This window comes from Prionailurus bengalensis, chromosome D2 (genome assembly GCF_016509475.1).
Source record: "Prionailurus bengalensis isolate Pbe53 chromosome D2, Fcat_Pben_1.1_paternal_pri, whole genome shotgun sequence".
In the NCBI taxonomy this organism is placed as follows: Eukaryota; Metazoa; Chordata; class Mammalia; order Carnivora; family Felidae; genus Prionailurus; species Prionailurus bengalensis.
Window position 1 is genome coordinate 12,385,250 of NC_057351.1, and position 27,918 is coordinate 12,413,167.

The 27,918-nt window shown below is 42.9% G+C and overlaps 1 protein-coding gene across 3 annotated transcripts in view; it reads left to right on the forward strand.

The window, feature by feature from the left end:
* Positions 1-23,062: 23,062 nt before the first annotated feature.
* The window catches only part of ERO1B (endoplasmic reticulum oxidoreductase 1 beta), a 63,484-nt gene continuing 58,628 nt past the window's right edge, over positions 23,063-27,918 (forward strand). The window contains exon 1 of one of the 3 annotated variants that reach the window (XM_043596246.1): positions 23,063-23,333. In XM_043596246.1, coding sequence (XP_043452181.1) covers positions 23,232-23,333 — 102 coding nt within the window. In that variant the 5' untranslated portion in view covers positions 23,063-23,231. The remainder of the gene's footprint in view (positions 23,334-27,918) is intronic. The other 2 variants (XM_043596247.1, XM_043596245.1) reach the window with 2 other exon arrangements.

A 27,918-nucleotide genomic window follows, 5' to 3' on the forward strand; every position in this document is an offset into this window, starting at 1 on the left:
CCAGAACTGAATGAACCATGAACAGCAATCCATCCAGCAAATACTCTGACTTGCACCAAACTACTGTCTGCTAATTGCCTATAAGGTTTGAAGAACCAATGATTTCCTTAACGCTATATAATGCATCAAGCAATATATGCTATTTTGTGAAATCTCCGCCCACGTGGCTCATATCCTCAGTTACACAGTGTGTAGGGTTCAAAGTCAAACATAAAATATTGCTTAAGCAAACATCCATTAGTATATACTTTCCAAACTTCTCCCGGTTTGGGCTACCTTCCCTGGTAGAATATTCCCGTATAACGTCAAGCACTGCATTCAGACCTAAATATGGGCAATCTTCTCATCAGCTTCTCCATAGAGATAACTGTGAAGACCAATCTCCATGTCCATTCGACAAGTGTCTGATGACCACTTTTATATTAGCCTCTTGTCTTGGGGCTGAGCATTCAGTTGGAATCAGTACAGACCCTGCTCCTGCCTCCACGGTGGTTAAGAGCTTGGTGTCATTTGGTGGAAAGTTTGTCACGAAGCTTACTTTTGGAATTCTTATCATCCACAATAAGGTTCTTAGCCCTTGTCTTTATTAGGCAACTGGATCTGCCGACAAAGCTTGGACAATTCTTGAAATGAAAGGAAAAGTATGTAGACATAGCAAAGAGGGGGTACGCACAAATCCTACCTTACTTCATTTTACTCTTGCAGTGGCTTTATCAGGCTTGAGGAAGGCGGCTGTATTTGCCCTCACTTTCTAGATGAGGATGCACAGAAAGGTAAGATGACTTGGTAGAGGTCACTAAAAGCTACCTGGTGGTTGAGGAAATACCTGGGTGGCTCAGTGGTTAAGTGTCTGACTCTTGATTTCGGCTAGAGTTGTGATCTTACACTTTGTGAGATCAGGCTCTGTGCCGACAGCCGGAGCCCGTTTGGGATTCTCTCTCTCCCTCTCCCTCCCTAAAGCACTAGAATTTTGGGTTCGTGCCAGGCAGGTTACAGTGAGTGACATCATTGTTTTTCGCTCTTTGTGTTCAAAGTCTACTTTCTGTTTCCCTTCAAAGTGCTCACCATTGCCTGAAAAGAAAAGTTCTAGTTCATCACTTGCAGTGGACGTTGAGCATTATCAGAATTGGCGTCTCTTCCAGCCCCTTCACGCAGTTGTCTTATCAAATTCCCCCTTCAAGAAATCTTTTCCAGAGACTTCCCATGTTCTGGAAGTGTGGACTTAGGACTGTTTCCTAGAGTTGCTAGTGAAACTTCAAGAGCTGGAAAGGGCATGTAGACAGTTCAACATTTCCCTCGGTTTAAAAGATCACAACTTTCAGGGGCATGTGGGTGGCTCAGGCAATTAAGCCACCAACTCTGATTTTGGCTTAGTTCGTTATCTCGTGGTCTGTGAGATCGGACTCAGCATCGGGCTCAGCTTGGAAGGCAGAGCCTTCTTGGGATTCTCTCTCTCCCTCTCTCTCTCTGCTCCTCCCCTACTCATTCTCTCTCTCTCTCTCAAAAAAAAAAAAATCACACTCTTCAGAAAAAGATCCTATCTTTTTATCTAGCCAGTATGACATTTTTAGTGTCATCACTAACCTTAATATTTTTACAAATTTATTATTTATTGGTTTGTTTGTTTTTTTATTTTACAGGGAGTGAGCAAGAGCGGGGGCGGGGGCGCAGAGGAAGAGAGAGAGAGAGAATCTTAAGCAGGCTCCACACTGAGCACTGAGCCCAACGTAGGGCTGGATCCCTGTACCCTGGGATCATGACCAGAGCCGAAACCAAGAGTCAGATACTCAACTGACAGCACCCAGGCACCCCTGAATTTTTTTTTTTTTAAATTTAGTAAGTAATAATACCCTAGCTGACTTAAAGGCTCATTGCATTTACTTACAAGATTTAGTACTGATAGAAATGAAGGAAAAATCAAAGACCATTGCTCTACACTTGAACCCTCAACTGAAGAATGAAGTCTTTGTAAAAAATTCTTTCCTTTGTGGGTCAGAGGGAGGAGAAGGGAGCTGTGCACCAGATTTGCATTTAGGCATGGGAAGTACTTCGAAGTGAGATTATACGTCCAAGTAGAACAAAAAATAAAAACCTTTGGGAAAGAGAGGAAATAAATGACCCATTAAAAATTAGTCTAAGGGCACTTGGGTGGCTCAGTCGGTTGGGTGTCCAACTTTGGCTCAGGTCATGATCTCACCATTTGTGGGTTCGAGCCCCGCATCCGGCTGTGTGCTGACAGCTCGGAGCCTGGAGCCTGCTCCGGATTCTGTGTCTCCCTCTCTTTCTGTCCCTCCCCTGCTCATGCTCTGTCTCTCTGTCTCTCAAAAATAAATAAACATGAAAAAAATTAGTCTAAAGTTTCAAAAAAAGGAGGAAATATTGATTTAAATGCTCTCTTACATCAGAATTTTATTAAAATGGCAAATATAGGGGAGCATAATATTATTTACATCAAAACATGCACTTTTGAAGATGTGTTGTCTTGGGGCAGCTGGGTGGCTCAGTCAGTTGAGCATCTGACTCTTGATTTCAGCTCAGGTCTTGATCTGGAGGTTCATGACTTCGAGCCCTGTGCCAGGCTCTGCACCGACAACTTGGAGCCTGCTTGGAGTTCTCTCTCTCTCTGCCCCTCCCCTGCTTGTGTTCTGTTTCTTTCTCTCTCAAAATAAATAAATAAACTTAAAGAAGAATTTTTTGAAGACGTACTGTCTTGTAATGAATTACCTGTGTAGCTCCATGATGGAGAATAGCCACTTTAGCAGGAAAAGTCACGTCTAACCTGAGAAGATACCATAATGCAGAGCGCTAATGATGGCTTCGCAATCTATATTCTTCTCCTGAAGTTTCTCTCTCCTTTAAGGTGGCCATTCTTTCCCTGAAGAATCTTAGATAAGATATAAATGCCAGAAATGAATACTGCTGGCTTGGAACTGGCAAAGCACGTGTCCTGAATCTTCAAAGTCTAAAACCTTCCTCATAAAATGTCCAGCATGGTGAGCAGAAGAAGGGTAAGGGGCTCTGTTGGATGTAGATTCTATGCTCACTCATTATATATAAGTCCCTCCCTCCCTGTAGCCTTAAGTGCAGTGGATTTTAGATTTGCTCCTCAGAAAGACCGAACGTTGTATGCCGAGGCTCTTCGTACCTCTTTAGACCACCCCAAACCACAACTGGTAAAACCAAGAACTGTAAGACAGACTGGGACCTTGCTACTCAGATTGCCAGGGTAGACTGGCAGGATCAACTGCACCTAGGAGCTTGTTGGAAATGCAGAATCTTAGGCTCCCTGCAGACCTCCGGAATCTGAATCCGCACTGTAATGAGATTCTCTAGTGACAAAAATGCTCATGAGAGTTTGAGAAGCACTAGACTAAAACACACCCCAGTGTCTTAGGATTTACCAATATGGTGCCTGCTTCTGCTCCCTGGCAACTTTACGGAAGTAGCTCCCGGGCTCCATGGAAGGATTCTTCTCTGATTTTTCCTATTGAATGGAGACAAATGAGTGAAGGATTTCTTGAGGCATGGTATACGCTTATTGTGTTCTGTCTTTATACTAAATAAAAAAAGGGGGACTAATGTTCATCTGACACGACAACAAATAACAAAATAATAACTCCCTATCTAGTAATCACAATAGTTCAGAATTTCTAGGCAACAATATTTTAGTTCAACAGTCTGAGGACCACTATTCACAATTCCAAATTTGTCTCTGCTTTGTATAATATATTTGCTTTATGGTTTGCTTTCACTTTTGTCGAGCCAGTAGCATTGGTTGCTTATTATCAGGAGTAAAAGTGAACACTTCTGCCCGCTGTATCTTGGTTTTGGAGTCACCAAGGAGAACGCAGTACAGTCTAGCCCTGGATGGAATACCCCTTTGCTCACAAGGGGAAGAGATAAGTAAGATTATCTTCAGTAGTGGGTTTTGGTCCCCTATGGCCAGCAGACCCTGCCCCCTAAACAACTGGCTCTCAGACACCCCTCTGAGCCACAGCAGAAGGACCCTGTCCCCTCTCCACAGGGCACAGATCTAGCAGCAGGATCAGCCGGGTGCCATATTATACACACGCTTAAGCAGGATAAAGGATTACACATTGAGTTTAAAACAGAGAGAAATATTCCCATACCAGGTAACAAGTTCAACACAGGATTTGGTGACTTTTTATCTCTTGGGTAGAAATGTTCCAGACCCAAAGCCTAGCCTTATGCAGCGCATGGGGGTTGAAGAACTGCACACAAAAAATTCCTTTCCGCCTGGTTTTGATTTTAGTATTCCTCTATTTTATGTTAGCTTTGTATAAAGCTATTTCATTGAACGGTAACTTAAGTGGAGAAGGTTTACAAACTGAGTTAAATCCCATTTTCCCTCGTAATACTGCGAATGCTGAGCCGAGAACTACAGCTTTTTGGGGTACTCGCTAGTCGATAAGATAATGCCATTAATAACTGCCTGAGTGTATGCTGTGAGCCTTACGGTGGCACCAACAAGGGAACCAAGTGAGTATATGCGTCATTCCTTGACCAAGCGTTCAGTTTTGTATTTGGTCTTTCTTCCACGGGGTGGCTGTACTGGAGCAGTACGTGCTATTCCTTGGCTTTATGAAAGGTCTTTATAGAATTTCCAGTGAACGGGATCCCAGTGCTCCCAGGGTGCTGCTAATAATAAACTCGGTCCACAGTGGCCTAGCCATGTAACCATCTAACCATGGTATTGAATGGCTACACACTTAGTACAAGTGGTCACAAAAACTATACACAATCTGACAATTGTAATGCTTACATTTACATGTAATAAGTCATGCCAGACTGAGCTTACTTTTCACACACTATGGGGACATTAAGGATGCTATGAAGGTTCTGTTACCTGCCATAACTTTGTGGACGGCATCCTTCATTGAATGGAAACCCTTAATTTTGTTGTAATAAAATTTACCAGTTTGGTTTGTTGTTTCGAAATTGTTTAATGATTCCTTTGCCACCTCTTAGTTCCAAAGGTGCTGTCCTATATCATTTACTATTAACTTGATGGGTTTGCCTTTCAAGATTAGATATTTTATCCACTGAGAGCCCTTTTGTATGGTGTTATGTAGAAATAGTTTAATTTTTCCCCATAATAAATTGGGTTTCTCAACAGCAGGTAGTATGTGATCTGTCTTTTCTCCATTGGTTTATGGTACCACGTTTATGGTATGTTTGGTTCCATATACATACATTCCATCTCCAAGCTCTCTCTTCTGTCCCGTTGAGTGATTTCTCTGTTCTTGGGCCAATATCATCATTTGAAAATGTATTTAAATGGCTTTGGAATATGTCATAATACCTAGAAAAGCAAGTTCTTTCTCTTTTCTTCTTTTTAAAGATTGACTTAATTATTTATGGATGTTTATGTATATAAAGTTTAGAATAAATTTATTTGGTTTCTCAAGAAAACTACAACTGCTTTATGGATTTTTGTTTGGGATGGCCCTAGATTTAAAGATTAACTTGGGGAGAACAGATATTTTTGTAATATAGATGTATTCCATCCCAAATCATGGGATATTGTTCCTTTTTTGTTTCCTTCAGACCATCTTCTAGTCAAGTATACATCTCTTATCTCTTACTTCCCTCATAGTGTTGGTCAGGACCTCAAAATACTATGTTAAACTGTAGCGACGATGTCAGGTATCACTTCTCTCGCTTACTAGCTTAAAGGTATCTTAAAGATTTTCCATTAAGTATAATGTTTGCAGTAGTTTTGGTATAGAAACTTTATTGAATAAAAGACGTTTTCTATTCTTAATTTGCTAAGAGTTTTTTCCCCTCTTAAAGCTAATAGCTGAGTTTTATTTTTTTCTATATCTATTGAGATTATATAGGTTTTCTACTCCAGTCTGTATTAATTCATTACTTAATGTTATTCTATTCTTATATTCTGGGAACAAACTAAACTTTATCATCTCCTTTATGTCCTTGTGGATACATTTTCCTTTCTCATATTGTCCTTGTCTGGTTTTACTATTAACGTTATACTAGTCTAGCAGAACAGATTAGAGACGATTTCCTGTCTTTGTTTTCCAGAACTTTTACAATTTTTTAAATTTTAATTTAATTTTTTTTTTAATTTTAGGGAGAGAGAGAGAATGCTAGTGGGGGAGAAAGGTCAGAGGGAGAGAGAGAGAGAGAGAGAGAGAGAGAGGGAGAGAGGGAGAGAGAGAGAGAGAACCTTAAACAGGCTCCATGATCAGTGCAGAGCTTGATGTGGGGCTCAATCCCACAACCTTGGAATTGTGACCTGAGCAGAAATCAAGACTCAGATGTTCAACTGACTGGGCCACCCAGGCATCCTGGGAGGTTTTAGAAATTGGAATGATGTATTCCTTTCAAGTTTTGGTAAAACTTAAACTGGCCAGAGGCAGGCATTTTTCTTTTGTCAGGGGAAAAAAAAGCATAATAAGGAAATAGACATGTATGTATACATACACATACATATGTGTGTATATGTTTACAGAAGTATAACATACATCCAAAAGCGTGCAAAAGACATAAATGTATACCTTTATTTTCACAAAGTAACTTTACTCATGTAATCACTTGATCAAGAAACAGAACATTACCCGATCACTCCTTCCCAATTTACTTGCTATTAATGTCTTTTTAAACTCCGCATGAGACAGACATTAATGTCACTTAAAAAAAAAAACACAAAAAACAGATAATGTGTGTTTATATTAATTTGTATTTACCAATTACTTACCCATTTTTGTAGCTCAGACTTTCCTTTGGAGGAAACTTTGTCTATGAGGTTTGTTTTAGTATGTGTTAGAGATAATCTCTCTGGTTTTAGTTACTATAAAAATGTCTTTATTTTGCCCTCAGTTTTGGAAGATAGGTTTGATGGCACGTAATTCTAGGTGGCCACTTATTTTCTCTGAGACTTTGAAGTTGTTTATTCCACTCTGTTCTCACTTACACTGCTGCTTTGAGAAGTCTGCAGCATATTTGTCTGTCTTTCCTTCAGAAGTGATCTGCCTTTGTCTCTGTGTTTGCTTTTAAGATTTTTTTCTCATTTCCTATTCTGCAATTTCACTACAAAGCATCTGCATGTGGGGTTCTTTTTTTTTTTTTTTAAATTTTTCTAATGTTTATTTATTTCTCAGAGGGAGAGAGAGAGGAGACAGAGCACAAGCGGGGAAGGGGCAGAGAGAGAGGGAGACACAGAATCTGAAGCAGGCTCCAGGCTCTGAGCTGCCAGCGCAGAGCCCGACATGGGGCTCAAACTGTGAGATCGTGACCTGAGCCAGAGTTGGATACCCAACCAACTGAGCCACCCACGCACCCCTGCATGTAGGTTTCTTTTTATTCATCTTGCTTGAGATTCACTGGAGTATTAAATTTGTGAATATGTGTCGTTTTATCATTTCTAGAAAATTCTTGGTCGCGATCTATTTGAATATTCCCTTCCTTTCATTTTCTTCTTTCTCTCCTCTTGACATTTTTTTTTTTTCAACGTTTATTTATTTTTGGGACAGAGAGAGACAGAGCATGAACGGGGGAGGGGCAGAGAGAGAGGGAGACACAGAATCGGAAACAGGCTCCAGGCTCCGAGCCATCAGCCCAGAGCCTGACGCGGGGCTCGAACTCACAGACCGCGAGATCGTGACCTGGCTGAAGTCGGACGCTCAACCGACTGTGCCACCCAGGCGCCCCTCGTCTTGACATTTTTGATTCAACATTTGTTGGAACTCCTCACGGTAGATTTTATGTCTCTTACCTCTTTCTCATATTCTCCATCTTCTAGTTTCTGTGCTGAAATCTGGGGACTTTCTCAGAATTATCTTCCAGCTAACTAATTCTCTCACCTGTGTATAGTTTTTAATCCAGTTTGAATTTGAAATATCCCTGCTTATATTTTTCATTTTTTAATGGGTTTTTTGGGGGTTATTGTTTTTATGTCAATTTCAATCATCCCTTGCTGTTCATTTATTTTTAGAATTTTGTCTGCACTTAATTTGATTATACTTGAACCCTGTCTTACGTAGTTATTTTATATTCAGAATCTGGTAAAAATTCCCACCCTTGGAGTCTTGAGGCATCAATCTGTTATTTGCTTTTTTCTGTTGACTTTTATTGATAGCAGATGATTCATGTATGTCTGGTGATTTTTTGAAATTGTGATTCACCCATGACTAGAGTGAACAGGTGGGAATCCAGAGTGCCTAAATCGGAGTTATCGTCCATCAGGAGAGCTTTCGAGTTAGTAGCTACCAACATGGAATCACTTGACTTTCATTTGCGGATCTTGGTTTAAATGGGCAGCCTTAGGCTGGACTATTTCGTCAAGCAATGAGCCACAGGCTTAGCCTACTAATCATAGAAATGTTACCTACAATTGCCCCAGGGAAAAGACAACTTTCAATTCACTTTCACCTCACTAAGCCTTTTAATAGCTTTATTTTCCTTTGGCTCTCAGTCTTTTGTTTGGAACAACTTCCTCACAATATGAAGTACAGTAGGGCCACTTCCTGTTACTGGCAGGGTAAGACCTTGTTTTGTTTTGTCTCCTTTTGATTACGTGAGTGTTCACCATCCGTGGGGTTAGGAGAGTCTCCTTTCCCTTGTCCCTGGAGGAAAGACAGGAGACGCGGTGAGGCAACAGCGATAGAGGTAGAGAGCAAATTCCTGCTGGAGCTCCTGTTCTCCACCAGGTAAAACAAAGGTGTGTTGTTTTTGTTACTGTTTCTGTTAATGCATCAAATGTGAGAGGGAAATGAAGCCAAGAGTAAACACTGAGTGATGTCTGATCTTCCCTTCAGATGTCTGTTTATTGTGATAAGTATGCACAGAAGATTGCCACAAGGGAAAATCCTATCCCAGACTACAAACACAGGTTACAAGAATTAGAGAGAGGGACACTGTGGCCATCTCTGGATGTACCGATTGAAGAGATATGAGGAGCCGGTGGTGGCCAAGTCTATTTAAGATTGTTGAAATACACCATGAGCATGTCAATGCATCCTCTTTACCTAGCTGTTTATTTGTTTGTTTGAATTTCTCTTGTTCTATTGCAATGATCCCTCATAATGATAAACCCCCGTGGCCCTTGTCAGTTGCTACCATCACAACATGCTTCGGTTCTATAATGAGGTCAGAGAAACAGAAATATCTGTGCCGTCAAGGGTTTTTTATTGAGGACACTGTGTTGTCTTCTCTCTTCTAACTCTTTTTTTTTTTAATGTTTATTTATTTTTGAGAGAGAGAAAGACAGAGTGCCAGTGGGGGAGGGGCAGAGAGAGAGAAAGACACAGAATCGGAAGCAGGCTCCAGACTCTGAGCTGTCAGCCCAGAGCCTGACACGGGGCTCGAACCTATGAACTGTGAAATCATGACCTGAGCCAAAGTCGGACACCTCACTGACTCAGCCACCCAGGCGTCCCACAAATAAAACGTTTTTTATCATGAATTTCCATGAAACCCAAATATAGTAGCTATCTGCTGGATTGCCTCAATCAATCTGCTCCCCAGTCCACTCCCAAGTGATTTGGCAACTGTCTACTTTCGTCCACCCCGTTCAAATAACAGTATCCATGCAGGGGCGCCTGGGTGGCGCAGTCGGTTGAGCATCCGACTTCAGCCAGGTCACGATCTCGCGGTCCGTGAGTTCGAGCCCCGCGTCGGGCTCTGGGCTGATGGCTCAGAGCCTGGAGCCTGTTTCCGATTCAGTGTCTCCCTCTCTCTCTGCCCCTCCCCCGTTCATGCTCTGTCTCTCTCTGTCCCAAAAATAAATAAATGTTGAAAAAAAAATTTTTTAAAAAACAAAAAAACAAATAACAGTATCCATGTTGATACACATATGGTGAATCAGAGGTGGTTACTTGGCTCCATCAGTTTCTGAAAATTTGGAATTGGGACTAGGCGATTATATTCTCATTCTAGAAAGGAACGAGAGAGAGGTAGGGCTTCTGCTATGTTTTGCGTATAGAGAAGGATAAGCAGAGAAAGCTGCTGGGTGGTGAAAGAGAAGAGTTGATATCCAGAAAAGGGCACAGAGATGAGAAACACTGAGATTCCAGAGGAATTTGGGTCCTAATTCCAGTCTAGTCCTGCAGTCTAGCTTCTTCTTTGCTCTTGTGGTCCATGAGTCACTCTTGTGGTCCATGAGTCACTCCAGTGTCCTTGTAATGCATTCCTCCTTGCTTAAGCTGGTTCAGGTAGCTCTCTATTAATTTTGCACTGACATAAAATTGGAATCACTAATTATGCCTGCAGGAAATGTTTTTCTGTTTGCCAAAGGCTGAAAAGGAAAATTAGAACTGTAAACGTCTGTGTCTTGATCAGCTCTGTGCCATCTAAGAACATTGAGTAGACCTAGCGATCTTGGCAAAAGTCACTAAGCTTCAGGGATCAATTTGACTTTTGTAAGTCTTCCTTTTCTGCCTTACTCCATTTGTGGGCCCACCAAATGAGTCCCCATTCTGAGAGAACTTGAAGAAATGCAGTAGGGAATCCTTAGTCATCTATCAAATAACAAATTATACAACATTGGGTTAATTATACTTATGTTGTGACACTACATCTCACCTCCCGAGTCTGAACCAGCAACAGTATAAAGATCTTGGATGGTACTTTCCCTCAGTACTTTCCTGTGACCTGGAGCACCAGAAAAAAATCATTCACAGGTTGCTTTCCCTATTTGTTCCTGTACATTGTTTTAGCTATTCTGAACGGAAACCCTACTCCCATCCTTGGCCAGGGCAATTGTATTAGCCTAAGTGCTCACGAGCTTATTTTTGTAAATGAGGATTGTAGGACATTTGTGCATCATGGGTTAGAAAGTATTTGGCATAAAGTCTACACCACATCTGTTCAACAAATATTTATTGTGATTCCTGTGCGTCAGGTGCTATTCTGTATGCTGAGGACACAGCAGAGGACAAATCTTACTTTTTTTTTTTTTTTAATATTTAAAAAAATTTTTTTCTTTGATGTTTATTTATTTTTGAGACAGAGACAGATCATGCATGGGGGCGGGGCAGAGAGAGGGAGACACAGAATCTGAAGCAGGCTCCAGGCTCTGAGCTGTCAGCACAGAGCCCAACGCAGGGCTCGAACTCATGGACCGTGAGATCATGTCCTGAGCCGAAGTCGGATGCTTAACCGACTGAGCCACCCAGGTGCCCCAAATCTTCCTTTTTTAGTTGAAAAGAAAGGAAATATGGGGCACCTGAGTGGCTCAGTCAATTAAGGTCTGAGTCTTAACTTCAGCTCTTGAAATGATCTCACGGGTCATGAGATCGAACCCTGTGTCAGGCTCTGCACTGATAGCACGGAGGCTGCTTGGGATTCTGTCTCTGTCTCTCTCAAAATAAATAAATAAACTTTTTTTTTAAAAGAAGGAAATGAGCAAGATAAATAAACAGATCGTATTTACATATAGTGCTAAGGAGAAAATAAAGCAGAGAAAAGAGAGGAAGTATCAGGGCAAGGGGAATGACAATTCTAGGCATGGAAGGCTCACTGAGAAGTTGGATTTTGGGTGAGTATCTGAAGAAGGTGAAGCAGCAGGCCATGTAGGTGTTTCGCATTTGGAAGAGAGTGTGGCAGGCAGATGGTTCAGCTGCAAAGGACGGCGGAAGCTTGCTCAGTATACCTGAAGAAGAGTAAGAAGGCAAACACGGCTGATGATGAACGAGCCAATGAGAAAGTAAACAGAGATGAGGTTAGAGAATGATGAGCGTCAGATCATGTGAGGTCACTGTCAACACTTGGGCTCGTGTGATGAGTGAGGAGAGAGCCATCGAAGGGTTATAAGCAGAGGAATGACATGATCTGATGTGTATTTTGACAAGAGTACCATGATTGTTTTGTTGAGACAAAATTAAAGGCAGGTAAGAAAAGAAGCAGGAGGACCAGCTAGGAGGCTTTTGCAATAATCCATGTGAGAAACGATGGCGGCTTGAACTAGGGCAGTGCTGATGGAAGTGGTGAGAAGGGACCAGATTCTGGATGCATTTCGAACAGCAGCATGAGTTGCTATTGGATCAGGGTGGGGTGAGAGAAGAAAGAGACAACATAATGTCGAGAATTTGGGGCTGAGTCACGAGAAGTAGGGAGTTGCCATTTTCTGACTGGGGAAGATGGCAGAGAAGCCCACTGGAGCAGGATGCTCGTTAGACGTCTGCAGTTGAACGCCAGGGAGTCTAGGCCAGAGATCTGGGGGCCATCAACCAATGGCGGCATTTAAAGAGGCCGCAATAAGTCGACAAGGAAGTGAGAGTAAATGACGAAAGAGAGGCCATATTTACGGAGATGATAATGAACCCGGAAAGGAGACTTAGAGGAAAGAAACCGAGGGGTAGAAGCAAAACCAGGGGAAGTCAAGTGAAGAAAGTGTTCCAAGGAGAAGGTGACCAGCGGTGCCAAATGCTACTTTAGGTCAGGTAAATGAGGACTGAGAACTGACCTTGGATGTAGCAATAGAGAAGTCAGTGGGGGAGCTTCCATAAGAGCAGTGTTGGTGGGGCAGCAGGGGCAAATAATTAAAGTGGCTTCATGAGAGAACAGGATGAGCAGAATTGGACACAGCAAACATAGATAACTATGTTAAGGAGTGTTCCGTAAAAAGGAAGGCATGGCAGATGTAGGGTCAAGAAGCAACATGCAGAAGAATGAAACTAGACCACTTTCTCACACCATTCACAAAGATAAACTCAAAATGGATGAAGGACCTGAATGTGAGACAGGAAACCATCAAGACCTTAGAGGAGAAAGCAGGAAAAAACCTCTCTGACCTCAGCCGCAGCAATTTCTTCCTGGACACATCTCCAAAGGCAAGGGAATCAAAAGCAAAAGTGAACTATTGGGACCTCATGAAGACAAAAAGCTTCTGCACTGCAAAGGAAACAATCAACAAAACTAAAAGGCAACTGACGGAATGGGAAAAGATATTTGCAAATGACATGTCGGATAAAGGGCTACTACCCAAAATCTATAAAGAACTCATCAAACTCCACACCCGAAAAACAAATAATCCAGTGAAGAAATGGGCAGAAGACATGAATAGACACTCCTCTAAAGAAGACATCCGGATGACCAACAGGCACATGAAAAGATGCTCAATGTCACGCCTCATCAGGGAAATACAAATCAAAACCACACTGAGATGCCACCTCACGCCCATCAGGGTGGCTAAAATAAACAAATCAGGAGACTATAGGTGCTGGTGAGGATGTGGAGAAACAGGAACCCTTTTATACTGTTGGTGCGAATGCAAACTGGTGCAGACACTCTGGAAAACAGTGTGGAGGTTCCTCAAAAAATTAAATATAGATCTACCCTATGACCCAGCAATAGCACTGCTAGGAATTTACCCAAGGGATACAGGAGTGCTGATGCATAGGGGCACTTGTACCCCAATGTTTATAGCAGCACTCTCAACAATAGCCAAATTATGGAAAGAGCCTAAATGTCCATCAACTGACGAATGGATAAAGAAGATATGATTTGTATATACAATGGAATACTACTTGGCAATGAGAAAGAATGAAATCTGGCCTTTTGTAGCAACATGGATGGAACTGGAGAGTGTTATGCTAAGTGAGATAAGTCAGGCAGAGAAAGACAGATACCATATGTTTTCACTAATATGTGGATCCTGAGAAACTCAACAGAAGACCAGGGGGAAGGGGAAGGGGGAAAAAAAGTTACAGAAAGCAAAGGAGGCAAACCATAAGAGACTCTTAAATACTGAGAAAAAAACTTTGATGTGGGGGTGGGGGGGAGGGGAAAGTGGGTGATGGGCATTGAGGAGAGAATCTGTTGGGATGAGCACTGAGTGTTGTATGGAAACCAATTTGACAATAAATTTCATATAAAAATAAATAAATAAATAAATAAATAAATAAATAAATAAATAAAAGATGGGAGTACTGGAATGCCTGTGTGACTCAGTCAGTTAAGTATCCAACTCTTGATTTCAGTTCGGGTCATGGTCTCAGGGTTTGTGAGATTGAGCCCCGTGTCAGGCTCTGTGCTGACAGTGTGGAGCCTGCTTAGGATATCTCTCTCCTCTCTTTGCCCCTCCCCAGAGCTCCCACACTGTCTCTCAAAATAAATAAACTAAAAAAAAAAACAAACATGGGAGTACTTACACATTGTTACATATTGTTAGAATCAGTCTGCAGAGTGGGAAAGTCAGCATGCGGTAACATGAGAGAATTGTTACAGCAATGCACTTTAGTTGGCAAAGGGAACAGAGCTAGGGTGTAAGGGGAGGGGTGGGCAAAAGATGAAAGGCAGACACAGGTCAGTGGATAGATGAGGGGGTGTGAGACATGGCTATACTTTGGTTTCTGTATGCTTTCTGCAAGTGAAATAAAATTTCTGGTTAACATACTTCTGCTTTAAATACAAAGATAGCAATGGCTGAGGTACTCACCTTGGGATAAAAAATCTGTCTCTCTCTCTCTCTCCCTCTCTCTCTCTACCTACTTATGTATATGCTTATTTATTTTTGAGAGAGAGAGCGTGAGTTGGGAAGGGGCGAGAGAGGGGGACAGAGGTTCTGAAGCAGGCTCTATGCTAACAGCAGAGAGCCTGATGCAGGGCTTGAACTCACAAACCATGAGATCATGACACAACTGACTGAGCCACCCAGGTGCCCTGAAAATGCTATCTTTATAATCTGAAAAGTCCTAATGTTGCTAATGTGGTTGCTGTGAACAATGAGAAAAATGGTGTACTAATATTCCAAGATAGCATCGTGGATTTTCTCCCAAATAGTTCTTTCTGACAGTTATCTGGATGTTTTAAAGTGTTTCCTTAACGATCAACTCTATTAAAATAAGCCCACAATGATTAGTTCTTAGATAAATATCAGCTATGTGTTAGTTTAGATCTTTGAGTCCGAAAGTTTTTCTTGCTATTTTTTTTTCTCACAGTTTGCTACATTCTTGTTTCCTGGGCATTATTAAACGTAGTCTAGTCTATTTCAAAAGTTGGTAATATATGCCTTCTGATTGCTCCATTCACTCAATTTGCAATTTATAGCTATTTTCTTGTTCAAGCTATTAAATGTGGGAACATGGGATAATAGGCCATTTACTGAATTGCTGATACTGATGCTCATACTGAAAATGGGAAGGGAGAGTGCTAAAATATTTAAAAGATGTTAGAAGAAGGCTTTTTGCTTGTCCATTGGTTTTTAAAAAAAGGTTTGGTACAGTTCTGTTTTTTAGGTGGAATCACTGGAAGTCAGGATTGAAAAAGTCTCAAAAATTTTCTGGCCCAATTCATTTGACGCTCAAACTCCCTTACAACACCCCTGCTGAGAGATTGTCCAGTGTCCAGGGAAGTGACTACTTTACTCCTCTACATCATAGAAATTAGCAAACAAAAAACACATTCGTAGCTTTTATTTAAAATTACTTTTCACGGGGTGCCTGGGTGGCGCAGTCGGTTAAGCCTCCGACTTCAGCCAGGTCAGGATCTCGCGGTCCGTGAGTTCGAGCCCCGTGTCGGGCTCTGGGCTGATGGCTCAGAGCCTGGAGCCTGCTTCCGATTCTGTGTCTCCCTCTCTCTCTGCCCCTCCCCCGTTCATGCTCTGTCTCTCTCTCTCTGTCCCAAAAAATAAATAAAAAACGTTGAAAAAAAATTAAAATTACTTTTCAGGACAGTCAAGAGATTTTCCATTTGTTATGCAAAAAATATATAAATCAGAATTAAACCTTTTTACATAGATACAAAATGAGACATACAGATGGTGTAAATACCTTGTGCAGCGGGCTGAGATGCTGAGAACCCCAGCTAATTCTGGTCTGAAGCACCAGTCACTTCACAGGTGGGAAGTCTGAGCTATAGGGCGCTATCTATCCCAAAGCTACTGAGGAAGGTCTTATGTCTACCTTCATTTTCTTTTGTAACCTTGACAGTGTCACAGACACATCTCTTGTCTCTGATTTAGCGCAAGAAATCTGTATTGCTACCTTGAAAATCCCACCCTCCCAATGCATAATTTTGGTCAGGAGATTGAGATGATAATCATTAATGCTTTGTAAGATACCTGGACACCACTACGCATCTTTTTTTTTTTTTTTTCTCTTGAAATCACATCACGCAGAGTGAAGAGACACCATTTCGGGTTAATGAATTTGGGGCTCGTTTCGCTTTATTCTACATCGTTAGAATTAATTCCAACTAGGGGCGCCTGGGTGGCGCAGTCGGTTAAGCGTCCGACTTCAGCCAGGTCACGATCTCGCGGTCCGGGAGTTCGAGCCCCGCGTCGGGCTCTGGGCTGATGGCTCAGAGCCTGGAGCCTGTTTCCGATTCTGTGTCTCCCTCTCTCTCTGCCCCTCCCCCGTTCATGCTCTGTCTCTCTCTGTCCCAAAAATAAATAAAAAACGTTGAAAAAAAAATTTAAAAAAAAAAAAAGAATTAATTCCAACTGATACGGACTTTGCCATTTGTGACATGAACCACAGGGCAGGAAAGCTTATTAAAAAATAATTTCACTGGGGAGAGAGAATGAATAGGTGGGACAGGGGATTTTTTAAGGCAGTGAAACTATTCCATGGGATACCACAAAGGTGGACACATGTCATTACACATTTGTCAAAATTCATGGAATGACTAACACAAAAAAATGAACCCTAATATAAACTATGGGCTTTGGGTGATAATGATGTGTCAATATTGGTTCATTGATTGTAACAAATGTACCATTCTGAGGGGGGCGGGGGATGTTGATAGTTAGGGAAGGCTGTGCAGGTTGGTGGGAAGGGTGTATGGGAACTGTATTTTCAGCTCAGTTTTGCTGTGAACCTAAAACTGCCCTATTAAAAAGTAATTTCACAAAGTTTTCAGATACAAACATACGGTTTTCAATAAGCAGGACTTCTAATTTCCAAAGTATTCTTTTGTTATTAAAAATCTTAGAGCCATTTTGGGGGCATGTAGTTGGCTCAGTCAGTTAAGCATCCAACTCTTGATTTTGGCTCAGGTCATGATCTCCAAATGGTGAGATCAAGTCCCACATCAGGCTCCACGCTAAGCACGGAGACTGTGTGAGATTCTCTCTCCCCCCTTCTCTCTACCCCTCCCCACCAAATATATATACTTAATAAAAAAAAAAAAACACAAAACCTTGGGAATGCAAGCTGGTGCAGCCACTCTGGAAAACAGTATGGAGGTTCCTCAAAAAACTAAAAATAGAACTACCCTACGACCCAGCAATTGCAGTACTAGGCATTTATCCACGGGATACACGTGTGCTGTTTAGAAGGGACACATGCACCCCCTTGTTTATAGCAGCGCTATCAACAATAGCCAAAGTATGGAAAGAGCTCAAATGTCCATCGGTGGATGAATGGATAAAGATGTGGTATATATATACAATGGAATATTACTTGGAAATCAAAAAGAACGAAATCTTGCCATTTGCAACTATGTGGATGGAACTGGAGGGTATTATGCTAAGTGAAATTAGTCTGAGAAAGACAAAAATCCTATGACTTCACTCATATGAGGACTTTAAGAGACAAAACAGATGAACATAAGGGAAGGGAGGCAAAAATAATATAAAAACAGGGAGGGGGACAAAACAGAGGAGACTCATAAATATGGAGAACAAACTGAGGGTTACTGGAGAGGTTGTGGGAAGGGAGATGGGCTAAATGGGTAAGGGGCATTAAGGCATCTACTCCTGAAATCATTGTTGCACTAGATGCTAACTAATTTGGATGTAAATTAAAAAAAATTAAAATAAAATAAAAATGCAAAAAATATATATACATATAAATATTTAAAAAAACCCTTAGAGCCATTCTTGATAAATTAGTAAATTTTTATACATGGCAACTTGATAAGGGGACTTCTTTGATAAATTATTTTGTATAGTGAAGAATCACTCTAATTTAGTCGTATGATAAATTCAGGGAAGTCTGAACAAAGCAACACAGACCAGGAGCGTGAGATTTCAAGACATTTTTAAAAAAGAACCTGAAAACTGGGGGAAAGATTCTCTCGAGTAATTGCAAAGTTATCTTTAAAATAACTGAACATTTTCTCTGGGTTTTCTGATTGTTTTACCATCCAGTGACAATTGCAGCATGGTAAAAATTGGTAGTATTTTGTAGGAAATTGTAGTTGATTTTATTAGATAGCAGAGAGTGAATCCCTGGGATCATGAAAGAAAGGAGAAGCGTAAATGACCCATTTCATTCTTGGGGGACGAGGAGAGTCCTAAGAAAGAAATTTAGGTTGGTGGCTCAACCTGTTTCTGTGGGTGACTGTGGACAGTTGCAAACAATGAGAACCCCGCTGGGATGCCAACCCTAAGAGGTATCAGGTAAGAGGTACTTATGGTGCCTTGCATAGTATATGCCATGCTCCTCTTTGTGTTTTAGAAAAGAGCACAGAGTTTATGTGTAACATTGTGAATGCAAGATGGCCATTCCGCTCAAGTAGAAGATCATCCTTGGGAGACTGTGTATCTATGAGGGACGATCAAAAGCCCCCAGATGGAACAAAGGGGAATAATACAAAATGGAAACCAGCAAGTATGTGATTCTGTTATGGCCAAATGGAATCCAAAGCTGAATCAAGATGTTGGCAAATGAGAGAGAATGACGCACAGGAGGTTAGGATCCTACACGATAAGAACCGGATTCTGCTAGGGGTCGGGGATGGGGAAGAGGGGCTGGCAGGGCAGTGGTGGGGGAGGAGGTGTGAATGTGATCCTTGGAAAAGAAGCAGCAGCGCAAAGCCAGGATGAAGCAACTGGCTGGACTCGATATGCCTACTGGATTGAACTAAGGAAAAAGCAACCGAATTTGGAAAAACGAAACTTCTTGAGGTTCCAGTGGCTGGGGGGAACTGACTGACAGGAAGGAAGAGCTCAGTCAGTGCCAATGTAGAAACACACTTCCAGCAGCTACTTATGACCACCTATGACCTTCTCTGCTTTTCCCTCCCTGCCATCACCATTTCCATGACCTTGTCCCCCTCTGCTTCCTGTAATGTTCATTTTCACATCATAAGAACATGCTCAGTGTTAGCCCTTCTGTGACGTGCCCTAGACCCTATGTGGAATGGAGCGGAGTAGCAGCTGGAATAAAGTCACACAGTCCCAATGTGCAGGCCAGTTACATAGGACTTTGTGATTATGTGCAGTCTTTTGCATCATAGAAATTAGGTGGGAGAGTGAAATTGGCAGAATCCTGATTCTGGTTTTCTCAATTATTTACATTTAGGAGATTTCCCCTCTGATTGCATTACATATTAACTTTTAGCATAATGCCATGTGTTTGTTACATAAAAGGTTTTATCCAAACTGCATATATCTCCGTGCAAACTCCTTTAGAAGTGGAAATAATTCCAACTTACTCCAGTTTATCAGCTTTAATGCTGTTAAGTGAAAATGCTTGAGAGTGTCACAGCTGAGTAAATATTAAAGAAAAACAGTGAATGCTTTAGGTAGGTAACTAATAACAGGCCACAGGCTGGCCAAGGTCTTTCATTTTAATTACTTTTAATCCCTATTACTTGTCAGAAGAAAAGGGGAAGAAATTCCCTCAGTAAAATTGAGAAATCCTATCATCACCCAGAAATTCCCTTTATAACTAAGTCGCAGGTGGAAATCGACTTTCAAAACAAAATAGCCTTGGCAGGTTGTTAATACACCAGTACAAATACACTTGTTTAAACACAACAGATTGCCACTACTCAGCAGGTTTGTTAACCGCAATTCAGCTTGCCATCAGAAGTGAAAATTATTGATGTTATTGAATTTCCACCCCATTACCTTGGCTTTTATTTAGAACCATTCATCAACGATTTCCTTCATTAGAAGTCACAAGTTAACCCAGCCAAAAAATCATCAAAGAAACACAATACATTTGATGGTATCTTGGAAGCCTGAAGACAGTGCAGCGTTGCTAACTCACAAAGTCTCTTAAGTGTTACAGTAATCTGTTCAAGACCAGTCTCAAGCCATTGCTTCAACCACCACGAGTAAAGACATTTCAAATAGTGTTTGAGGAAAAACCGAAATGCTTGAAGTAACAGATTTCCAGTAATTGGTCTCAACCAATCCTCTGAAGTCCATTACTTTCCTCAGTCTTTTCGATAGTGCCCAAATACACCTCTGTTTGAGCACATGTAATCCCTTGCCTTGATGAAAGGCTGCCCGTTTCGTCTTCCTGGCTTCTCCAGGAATATTCCTGTCCAATGAAGCTACTTCCCAGCTGTCCACAGGAAACGTTTAGGGGCACCCATCCAGGATTGGTTCTGAGACAGATGTCTTCTAAGATAAATTGAGATCGTAAGTAATATCAACCAAATAACAAATGTGTATCAACTACTGTTCATGCGAACTGACATAGCCCCTAAAGAGAATATAGTATAAAAAGACAGAGTCCTCTGAAAATTTACACTCTAGACACCTATAATATGCATATACACTGGAAAAGCTAACCCTAATACAGAGCGGGCAGACTGTTAGAGTTAAATGAATGTCATGGGTAGGAACTACGATAGGAATCTGGATGACCCACTCTAGACTTTGGAGATGACATAATTAGGCCATCCTCTCAGAGAGGAGAGAGGTATGGAGCAGAGAGGAGGGGAGAGAAAACAAAGAGATAAGAGGGACGGGAAACATTTGTATCTGAGAGCAAAATGGAAAAAATCTGCGATGAATAGAAATTTGGTTTTGTGCATGTTGTCAATGTGACTACACTTCAAGTACCAATATTCTGAATAAGACTAACCTTGACTTGGGGCGCCTAAGTGACTCAGTCGGTTAAGCGTCCGACTCTTGATCTCAGCTCAGGTCTTGATATCAGGGTCGTGAGTCCAAACTCCACATTGGGGCATTGGGGTCCACACTGGATGTGGAGCCTACTTAAACAACAACAACCAAAAGAACCATTCATCTTGACTTAAGCCCATTATGACACTACTCATTGAAAACCTGCAGCACACAAAACAATTATTATTAATTATATTAATAATAATATCAATAATTAATATTAACATCAACATTAATATAATTAATTATTATTAATTATCACAATATAATTAATAACAATTAATAATAATTGCTTCAGATTCTGTATCTTGCTCTCTTCCCCTCCCCCGTTGGCGCTTTGTCTCTCTCTCTCTCAAAAATAAACATTATATATATATTTTTAAAGAAGGACCCTGCACTTGGTTTAATGCCCTAATATCACTGTCTTGAAATTCTTAGCATGTTTTGAACCAGGACCCTGCATTTTCATTTTGCACTAGGCTCCACAAATTATGAAAATGCTCACAAAGGTATAACACACTGTGTTGACTGATTAATGTCCCCAAAGATGTGTACACACCCTAATCCCCAAAGCTGTAAGTGTATTACCTTATAGGCCAAAAAGGACTTTGAAGAAGTGATTAAGAATTTTAAGGGCTGGCACCCACCCATCCACCTGCCCAATAAACAAGCTCTCAAAAAAAAATTGAGATGGAGAGATTACCCTGGATTATCTGGGTGGGCCCCAGGTAATCACAGGGGTCTTTATCAGAGGGAGGCAGAAGAGTTAGGGTCAGCAAGAGAAGGCATGTGACAATGGAAGAGGAGGGAGTGAAATGTGATAATGTGTGGTACAGTCATGACCCGAGGAATGCAGGTGGCTTTTAGAGGCTGGAATGGGCGAGGAAACATATTGCCCCCTAAAGCCTTTAGAAGAAATGCAGCCTGGGGGCGCCTAGGTGGCCCAGTCGGTTAGGCATCCGACTTCAGCCAGGTCACGATCTCGCGGTCCGTGAGTTCGAGCCCCGCGTCGGGCTCTGGGCTGATGGCTCAGAGCCTGGAGCCTGTTTCTGATTCTGTGTCTCCCTCTCTCTCTGCCCCTCCCCCATTCATGCTCTGTCTCTCTCTGTCCCAAAAATAAATAAACGTTGGAAAAAAAATGCAGCCTGGCTGATATAATTTGGGGTTCCGGTCTTGGGAAACTTAGGTCACTAAATTTATGCTAATTTGTTATAGAAGCGGTGGGAAAGTAATACACACTACATAAACGTATGGTGATGTATTACTAATTCTCTAGAAATCAAGGCTATTAATAAAACGAGTAGCAGCTATCATTTATTGAACACTTCTTTGTGCTAGGCACCCTACTAAGCCCTTTATGTATGTAATCTATGTAATCTTACGTAATCCTAGAACAATGTCTGAGGTGGGTATTATTGTCTTCACTTACAGATGAACAAATTGAGGCTCACAGAGGTTAAGTAACTTGTCTAAAGACACATAACAAACTAGGATGTTTTAGAGGCGGGAAATGAACCCGCTCTGTATCACTTCCAGTTCTTCTATGCGTATAGCCCCGTTCCAATACATCATTATAAACGATTGGGTTTGTTCCCATTCTCCAACGTGCATTGTGTTTCTCTCATCAGAGGAGAGGGAGTGGGCCGGGGAAGAGAGGACATCCACGTCCGGGGCGTATAAAATAAAAGAGGAGCCGAAGTCACGTCTCCAAGTAGCAGGTGGAGGTGGTTGATTCTTATAAGGCACTCGCAGTAGATGTGAAGCCACAGAACACTGAATGAACCAAGAAAATGCTTCGGCTCGAAAGTCGAAGATCCTGCACCACTGGTTCCTCATTTGCGTAGGTAGCGGGCGGATCCCGAAGCCTGGCGGCTTTGCGATGTTAAGGAGCAACCGTACGGGGCGGGGCGGCCCCCTCGCTCCCCGGTTTCCAGGAGCAACCGCCCGGGGAGGGGGAGCGGAGACGGCGGCCGGCCGGGAGGAGCGCTCCCCGCGCCACCTCCTCTTGTTTTGGAGGCCCTCGTGGTCCTGCCTCATTGGCCGCCGTGGAGCCCAAGGCCCCGGGGAGGCGGAGCGGCCTCCGCAGTTGTAGTTCCCGGGTTCTCGCGGCCCCCTGCCCCGCCTTCCGGCAGGAGGCCCCCTCGCGGCCGCGCGAGACCACAACTCCCACAAGGCCCCGCGCTCGGAGGGGGCGTGGCCGGGGCGAAGGGGAAGCCGGGGGCGGGGCCGCCTAGGGGATGAAGTGGGGGCGCTCGGCTCTTCAGCCTCACTCGCAGCTGCCGGGAGCTGGGGAGAGCGGCCCCCTCCTCAGGACGGGCGTGCAGACCTCTGACCCTGGAGCCTCTTAGCCGCCGGGAGCCGTCCCCTTGGGTCGTCGCCCGGGCCGCCCGCCGTTCCCCGGCCCCGAGGGGCCCGGCCGGCCGCGGTGGGGGGAGAGGTCAGCATGAGCCGGGGGCCCCGGCGGGCCGGCGCCGGGCAGGGGGCGGCGGCCGCAGTGCAGCTGCTGGTCACCCTGAGCTTCCTCCCGAGCGTCGTCGAGGCCCAGGTGAGCCCGAGTGATGGCGGGGCGGGGACGCCGGCCGAACGCCCGCGGCGGTGGCGAACGGGCCGGGGCTGGGGCTCCGGGAGAGGGCCGGCGCCGGACCCCGAGGGGGATTTCTGGCGAGCGGGAAGGGGCCGGGGTCTGGAACCGAACCGTCACGTCCAGGAAACGTCCGCGAGCCGCGTGCCGTGTGCGGGGGATGGCGACGCTCGCGGGGTGATGGCAGCAAAAAGAGGAAGATGGTGACGGTCCCCTGAGGTGTTTTCGTTTTCCTTTTCTGATTTTTTTAAGCGGCTGGGAGTGTGGCGGGAGAGGAGACGGGAATGAAAACGTCATCAGCGGTTTGGGGGAGACAAGACGCGTAGAAACGGTGAAGCCCTCCCGTCCCTCCCAGGAGGGAGGGGAGGTGGACCCCGCGCCCCGCAGAAGTGGGGTGGATAGGGAGGGGACGGGACTCCCTATCCCTAACTTGCTTGAACTTCTGGGGCTCTCTAAGCCCCTCGGCCGCTACCCTCGCTCTGGCATCTTTCCTTGGGACTGCTGTATTTCCACCCAACTTGTGGCACCTCCGGATGAGCCCAAGCAAGAGACGTGGTGGGGGGGCGGGGGGGGGAGCTGGCCTTTGTAGGTCTGTGAGCAGCGAGGTGATGGCAGGAGGGTGAGCTGGAGTTGAGGGGCTGCCTTTGTGAAACAGTGTTACTACAGACGTGTTGTCAACACGGCGGACGTGGGAAGGTTAGCTGACCACAGCCTTGTGCCTGGAGAGCGGCGCTGACTGCTTTTCTACAGAAGATTTTGAATAGACTGCCAGGTGCAGCCGCGCCTTGTCTGCACCTGCTGCAAAGGGGCGAAACTGCTAAGAGGGAGGGAGGAAGGAACCGTGTCTCAGGTGGCTCGATAATGAGGGGAGATGTCATTGTAGGCAATTAATACTCACTGCCGAGAAAAACCGAAGCTGTGAGTGGAGCCGTGTAAACATGTTTTTCTGACTGTTCGCACGCTGTTTTCAGGGCGTTAGGGTGTCCTGCACTAAGTCCCAGAATGCCTGAATAGTCTGTTTTGTTCGCGTTTGGGTATTTTTTCAAATGAATGATGTGCTAAAAATAAAAGGGGGCAGACTTGGTTTTGGTGTTGGCGAGCGTGTTAAAATGCAGATTCTCTGGCCCTGCCGCCGCCGCGTGTTCTGATTTAGTGGATCCGGATGTGCCCCAGGGATCAGCAATTTTAAATGAGCCGTGTAAGTAGCTGTAATGCAATTATCTTTTGAGCTACCTTTTGAACCCCACCTAGAAAACACGGAAGTAGCGGAAATCTGGGTGGGAGTATCTACTATATTAATAAAAAGTAAATTTCCCAAATTACCTTTAGCAAAATTATTTTCTAATCACTGGTTGGGTGATTGTTTTTGAGTGGCATGTACATTTAGATATTTTTCTAAAATGGGATTCTTGTCATTTTTCCTTTTTATGCCTTATATTAATTGTATACGTTGCCATCAATCTAGAAGCTTCATTTTAGTCATCTTTATCTGCTAGTTACATGTGTTAATGTTTTATAATTGCACGTTACACATGCAATTTATTAAGGTAAAATTTTAATTTTATTGTATTTAAGTGAATATATGTAATTTCATCATGTCCAAATGAATACCTGTAGTTTAAAAATTAAAGGTTTGTGCATATTCAAAGTAGCATTGTTCCAAACAGTCCTCAAAAGTGGATACGTTTGGTTTTTGTTTCCAGTGGTACTTTCTAATATAGAAGTTGGAGCACATTTTAGATAGTATTTTAATCTCTAACACGTTTAAATATACATTATCTCATTTTATTGGATACTTCTCAGAAGTGGGGCTATTGAGGTAACTGAAGTTCAAAAAGCTTACATGACTAATACCATACTTGTTAAGTGAACAAGGTTGAACTGGACCCCTCGTAGGCCCCGTTTTCTTCTGTGCAGTACATCTCTGTATGCCTGCTTCTTTGGGGTATAGAAATCTGAGGGGAGACCCAGGAAAATAAAAAAAGTGCAACTAAGATAGTTCTTTTTTGTTGGGGGGGGGGGGAGGGGGAAGGAAGCCCAATAAAGCATAAAGGGAAGAATTCAATTTAAAAAAGAAAACACCTGGGGCACCTGGGTGGCTCAGTTGGCTAAGCCTCCGACTTCAACTCAGGTCACGATCTCACAGTTGGTAGGTTCGAGCCCCGCGTCAGGCTCTGTGCTGACGGCTCAGAGCCTGGAGCCTGTTTCAGATTCTGTGTCTCCCTCGCTCTCTGACTCTCCCCCGTTCATGCTCTCTCTCTGTCTCAAAAATAAATAAAAACGTTAAAAAAAATTTTTTTTTTAAATAAAGAAAACACCTCCATTTAAAAGAAATCATTTAAGGACAGGACTATATCGACTATGTCTCCTTGCAGTGAAAGCATAAAGTTATTTTTGAACACTTAAAATGATAGGCATTTGTATATCTCATACTCCGTTTTCTTATAAATTAAATGCGAATGGGCTTTGTAGTCTGGAAAGCACTAGAAACTAAAGACCTAGTGCATACAAATGATATGACAAGTTAATCTTCCTGTAAAGAAGTAATTTTAGTCAGATGTATTTTTAAATCTTTCTAAATGCATTTCTGAGGTGGCATGAAATCAAAGAATACATAGAGCTCCCCTGCCCCCAGCCCCCAGTGGAAAGTCAGATCTTGAGACTCAAACAGTGCTGTTCCAGTCCATGACCCTGAGGAATTCCCCCAAACCCTGAAGACCCTGAGTTTCTGCTTTAATTGCTCCTTGGTGTGGAATGGACAAGAAATAAGGGTTGTGTGCCCAAAGAGAGGAAACTAAAAGAAGACCCCATCATAAAGCTTGAACTCCAAAGAGCTACGGCCTCAACATGAGAAATGAATCCTACCAGGAATAAGGGGAGAGTAAGAAACTTGCCAGGGAAGGGGAGGGGGGGAAACTCCCTCGAGAATTTGTAACCATGAACTTGTTCCTATAAAGGTTTGCAGGCCAAATTCATGCCACCTATGCTGGGAAAAGCTTCAAGTGGAAAATTTGATTTATAGCAGACCCAGGTTGGTATGCCCCCAGCTTACTGGTAAAAGCAAACGTCCATCCCCTCTGGAGGAATTTATTTTCAACCCAAACCCTAAAGAAGTCTTCAAGAGCCCGTGCCAAGGAGAACAAGCAGCTAATAGTCAAAAATCACAAAACACAAGGCACCGTGAATGAGATAATAGAAATATAGCCTATAGAAAAAGACCTGTGATAACCTTAGATTCTGAAAATATCAGACATAATTTAAACCCATGAGACATAGTGAATTTAAATACAAAGGGGTGGGGGGCAAAGATAGGGACACTGACCTGAAACTGTGAAAAGGGAACAAGAGATTTTAAAGAATGATCAAAAAGATTAAAACAGTGTGATAGGATTTCTAGAGATGAAATTAAAAAACTCCATGGATGGATTAAATAGCTGATTATATCCAGCAGAAGAAATGATTCCTGAATCAGGCAACCATTTTATGTCTTTTTCTAATCCTCCGATACTTTTCCTTTTTTTTTTTTTTTTTTTTAATGTTTATTTATTTTTGAGAGACAGAGACAGAGGGAGACACAGAATCCGAAACAGGCTCCAGGCTCTGAGCTGTCGGCACAGAGCCAGATGCAGGGCTTGAACTCACAGACCCCAAGATCATGACCTGAGCTGAAGTTGGGTGCTTGACCCACTGAGCCACCCAGGCGCCCCACTTTTCCTTTTCTTCGTTTCATACTTCACACTAACAATGTAATCCATATTTATTCCCCCATTTGTCTCTGTACCCTCACATTTTGCCTTCCAATGGATTACCATAGATGAACTGTGAACTCTTACCAAAAGCCAATCCCTCTCATATATTAGGTCCCAGTTCCTTCTTTCAAGATCGTGTTTTGAGCGAATCTTTTTTCTCTCCTGGATCATTAATTTTTCCTTGTCTGATGGATTGTTACTGTCATCCTAAAACATACTGTTAATTCTGTTTTAAAGTTCTGTCTTGACCCACCCATCTTTTCTGGCTCTGCTCCATTTTTCTGTTCCCCTTTATGGAAAAACTCCTCAAAGGAATTATCTTTATTCGTCCTATTCTGGTCCTCTCGCCAGCCTATTCCAGTCAGACTTTTGCCCCTACCTCTCCGAAACTGTTCTTGTCAAGGTCATTAATGTCTGTCTTGTCACTAAAGCCAATAGTTAGTTTTTAAACCTTAGCTTTACCTGTAGACAGCATTTTTTCCCCACAGCTCATGGCTTACTCTCCTTGAAAATACCATATTTCTTTGGGCTTTCAGGATAATGTACTTTTCTGATTTTCTTCCTTTCTTTTAGGCTAGCTGTACTAGTATCCTTTGCTTATTTCTCCTCTGCTACTACTGACCGCTAGTTATTTCAGCCTCAGGTTTCAGATCGTGTACTCTTTCCCCTCTCTATCTTGGTTCTCTCATTCGGTTTCTCAGCTTTAAATACCACCTATATAACTGATTGTCAAAATCTCCAGAACAGGATTCTCAGCTTTAGATCTGGATAGGCGGGGCACCCGAGTGGCTCATTTGGTT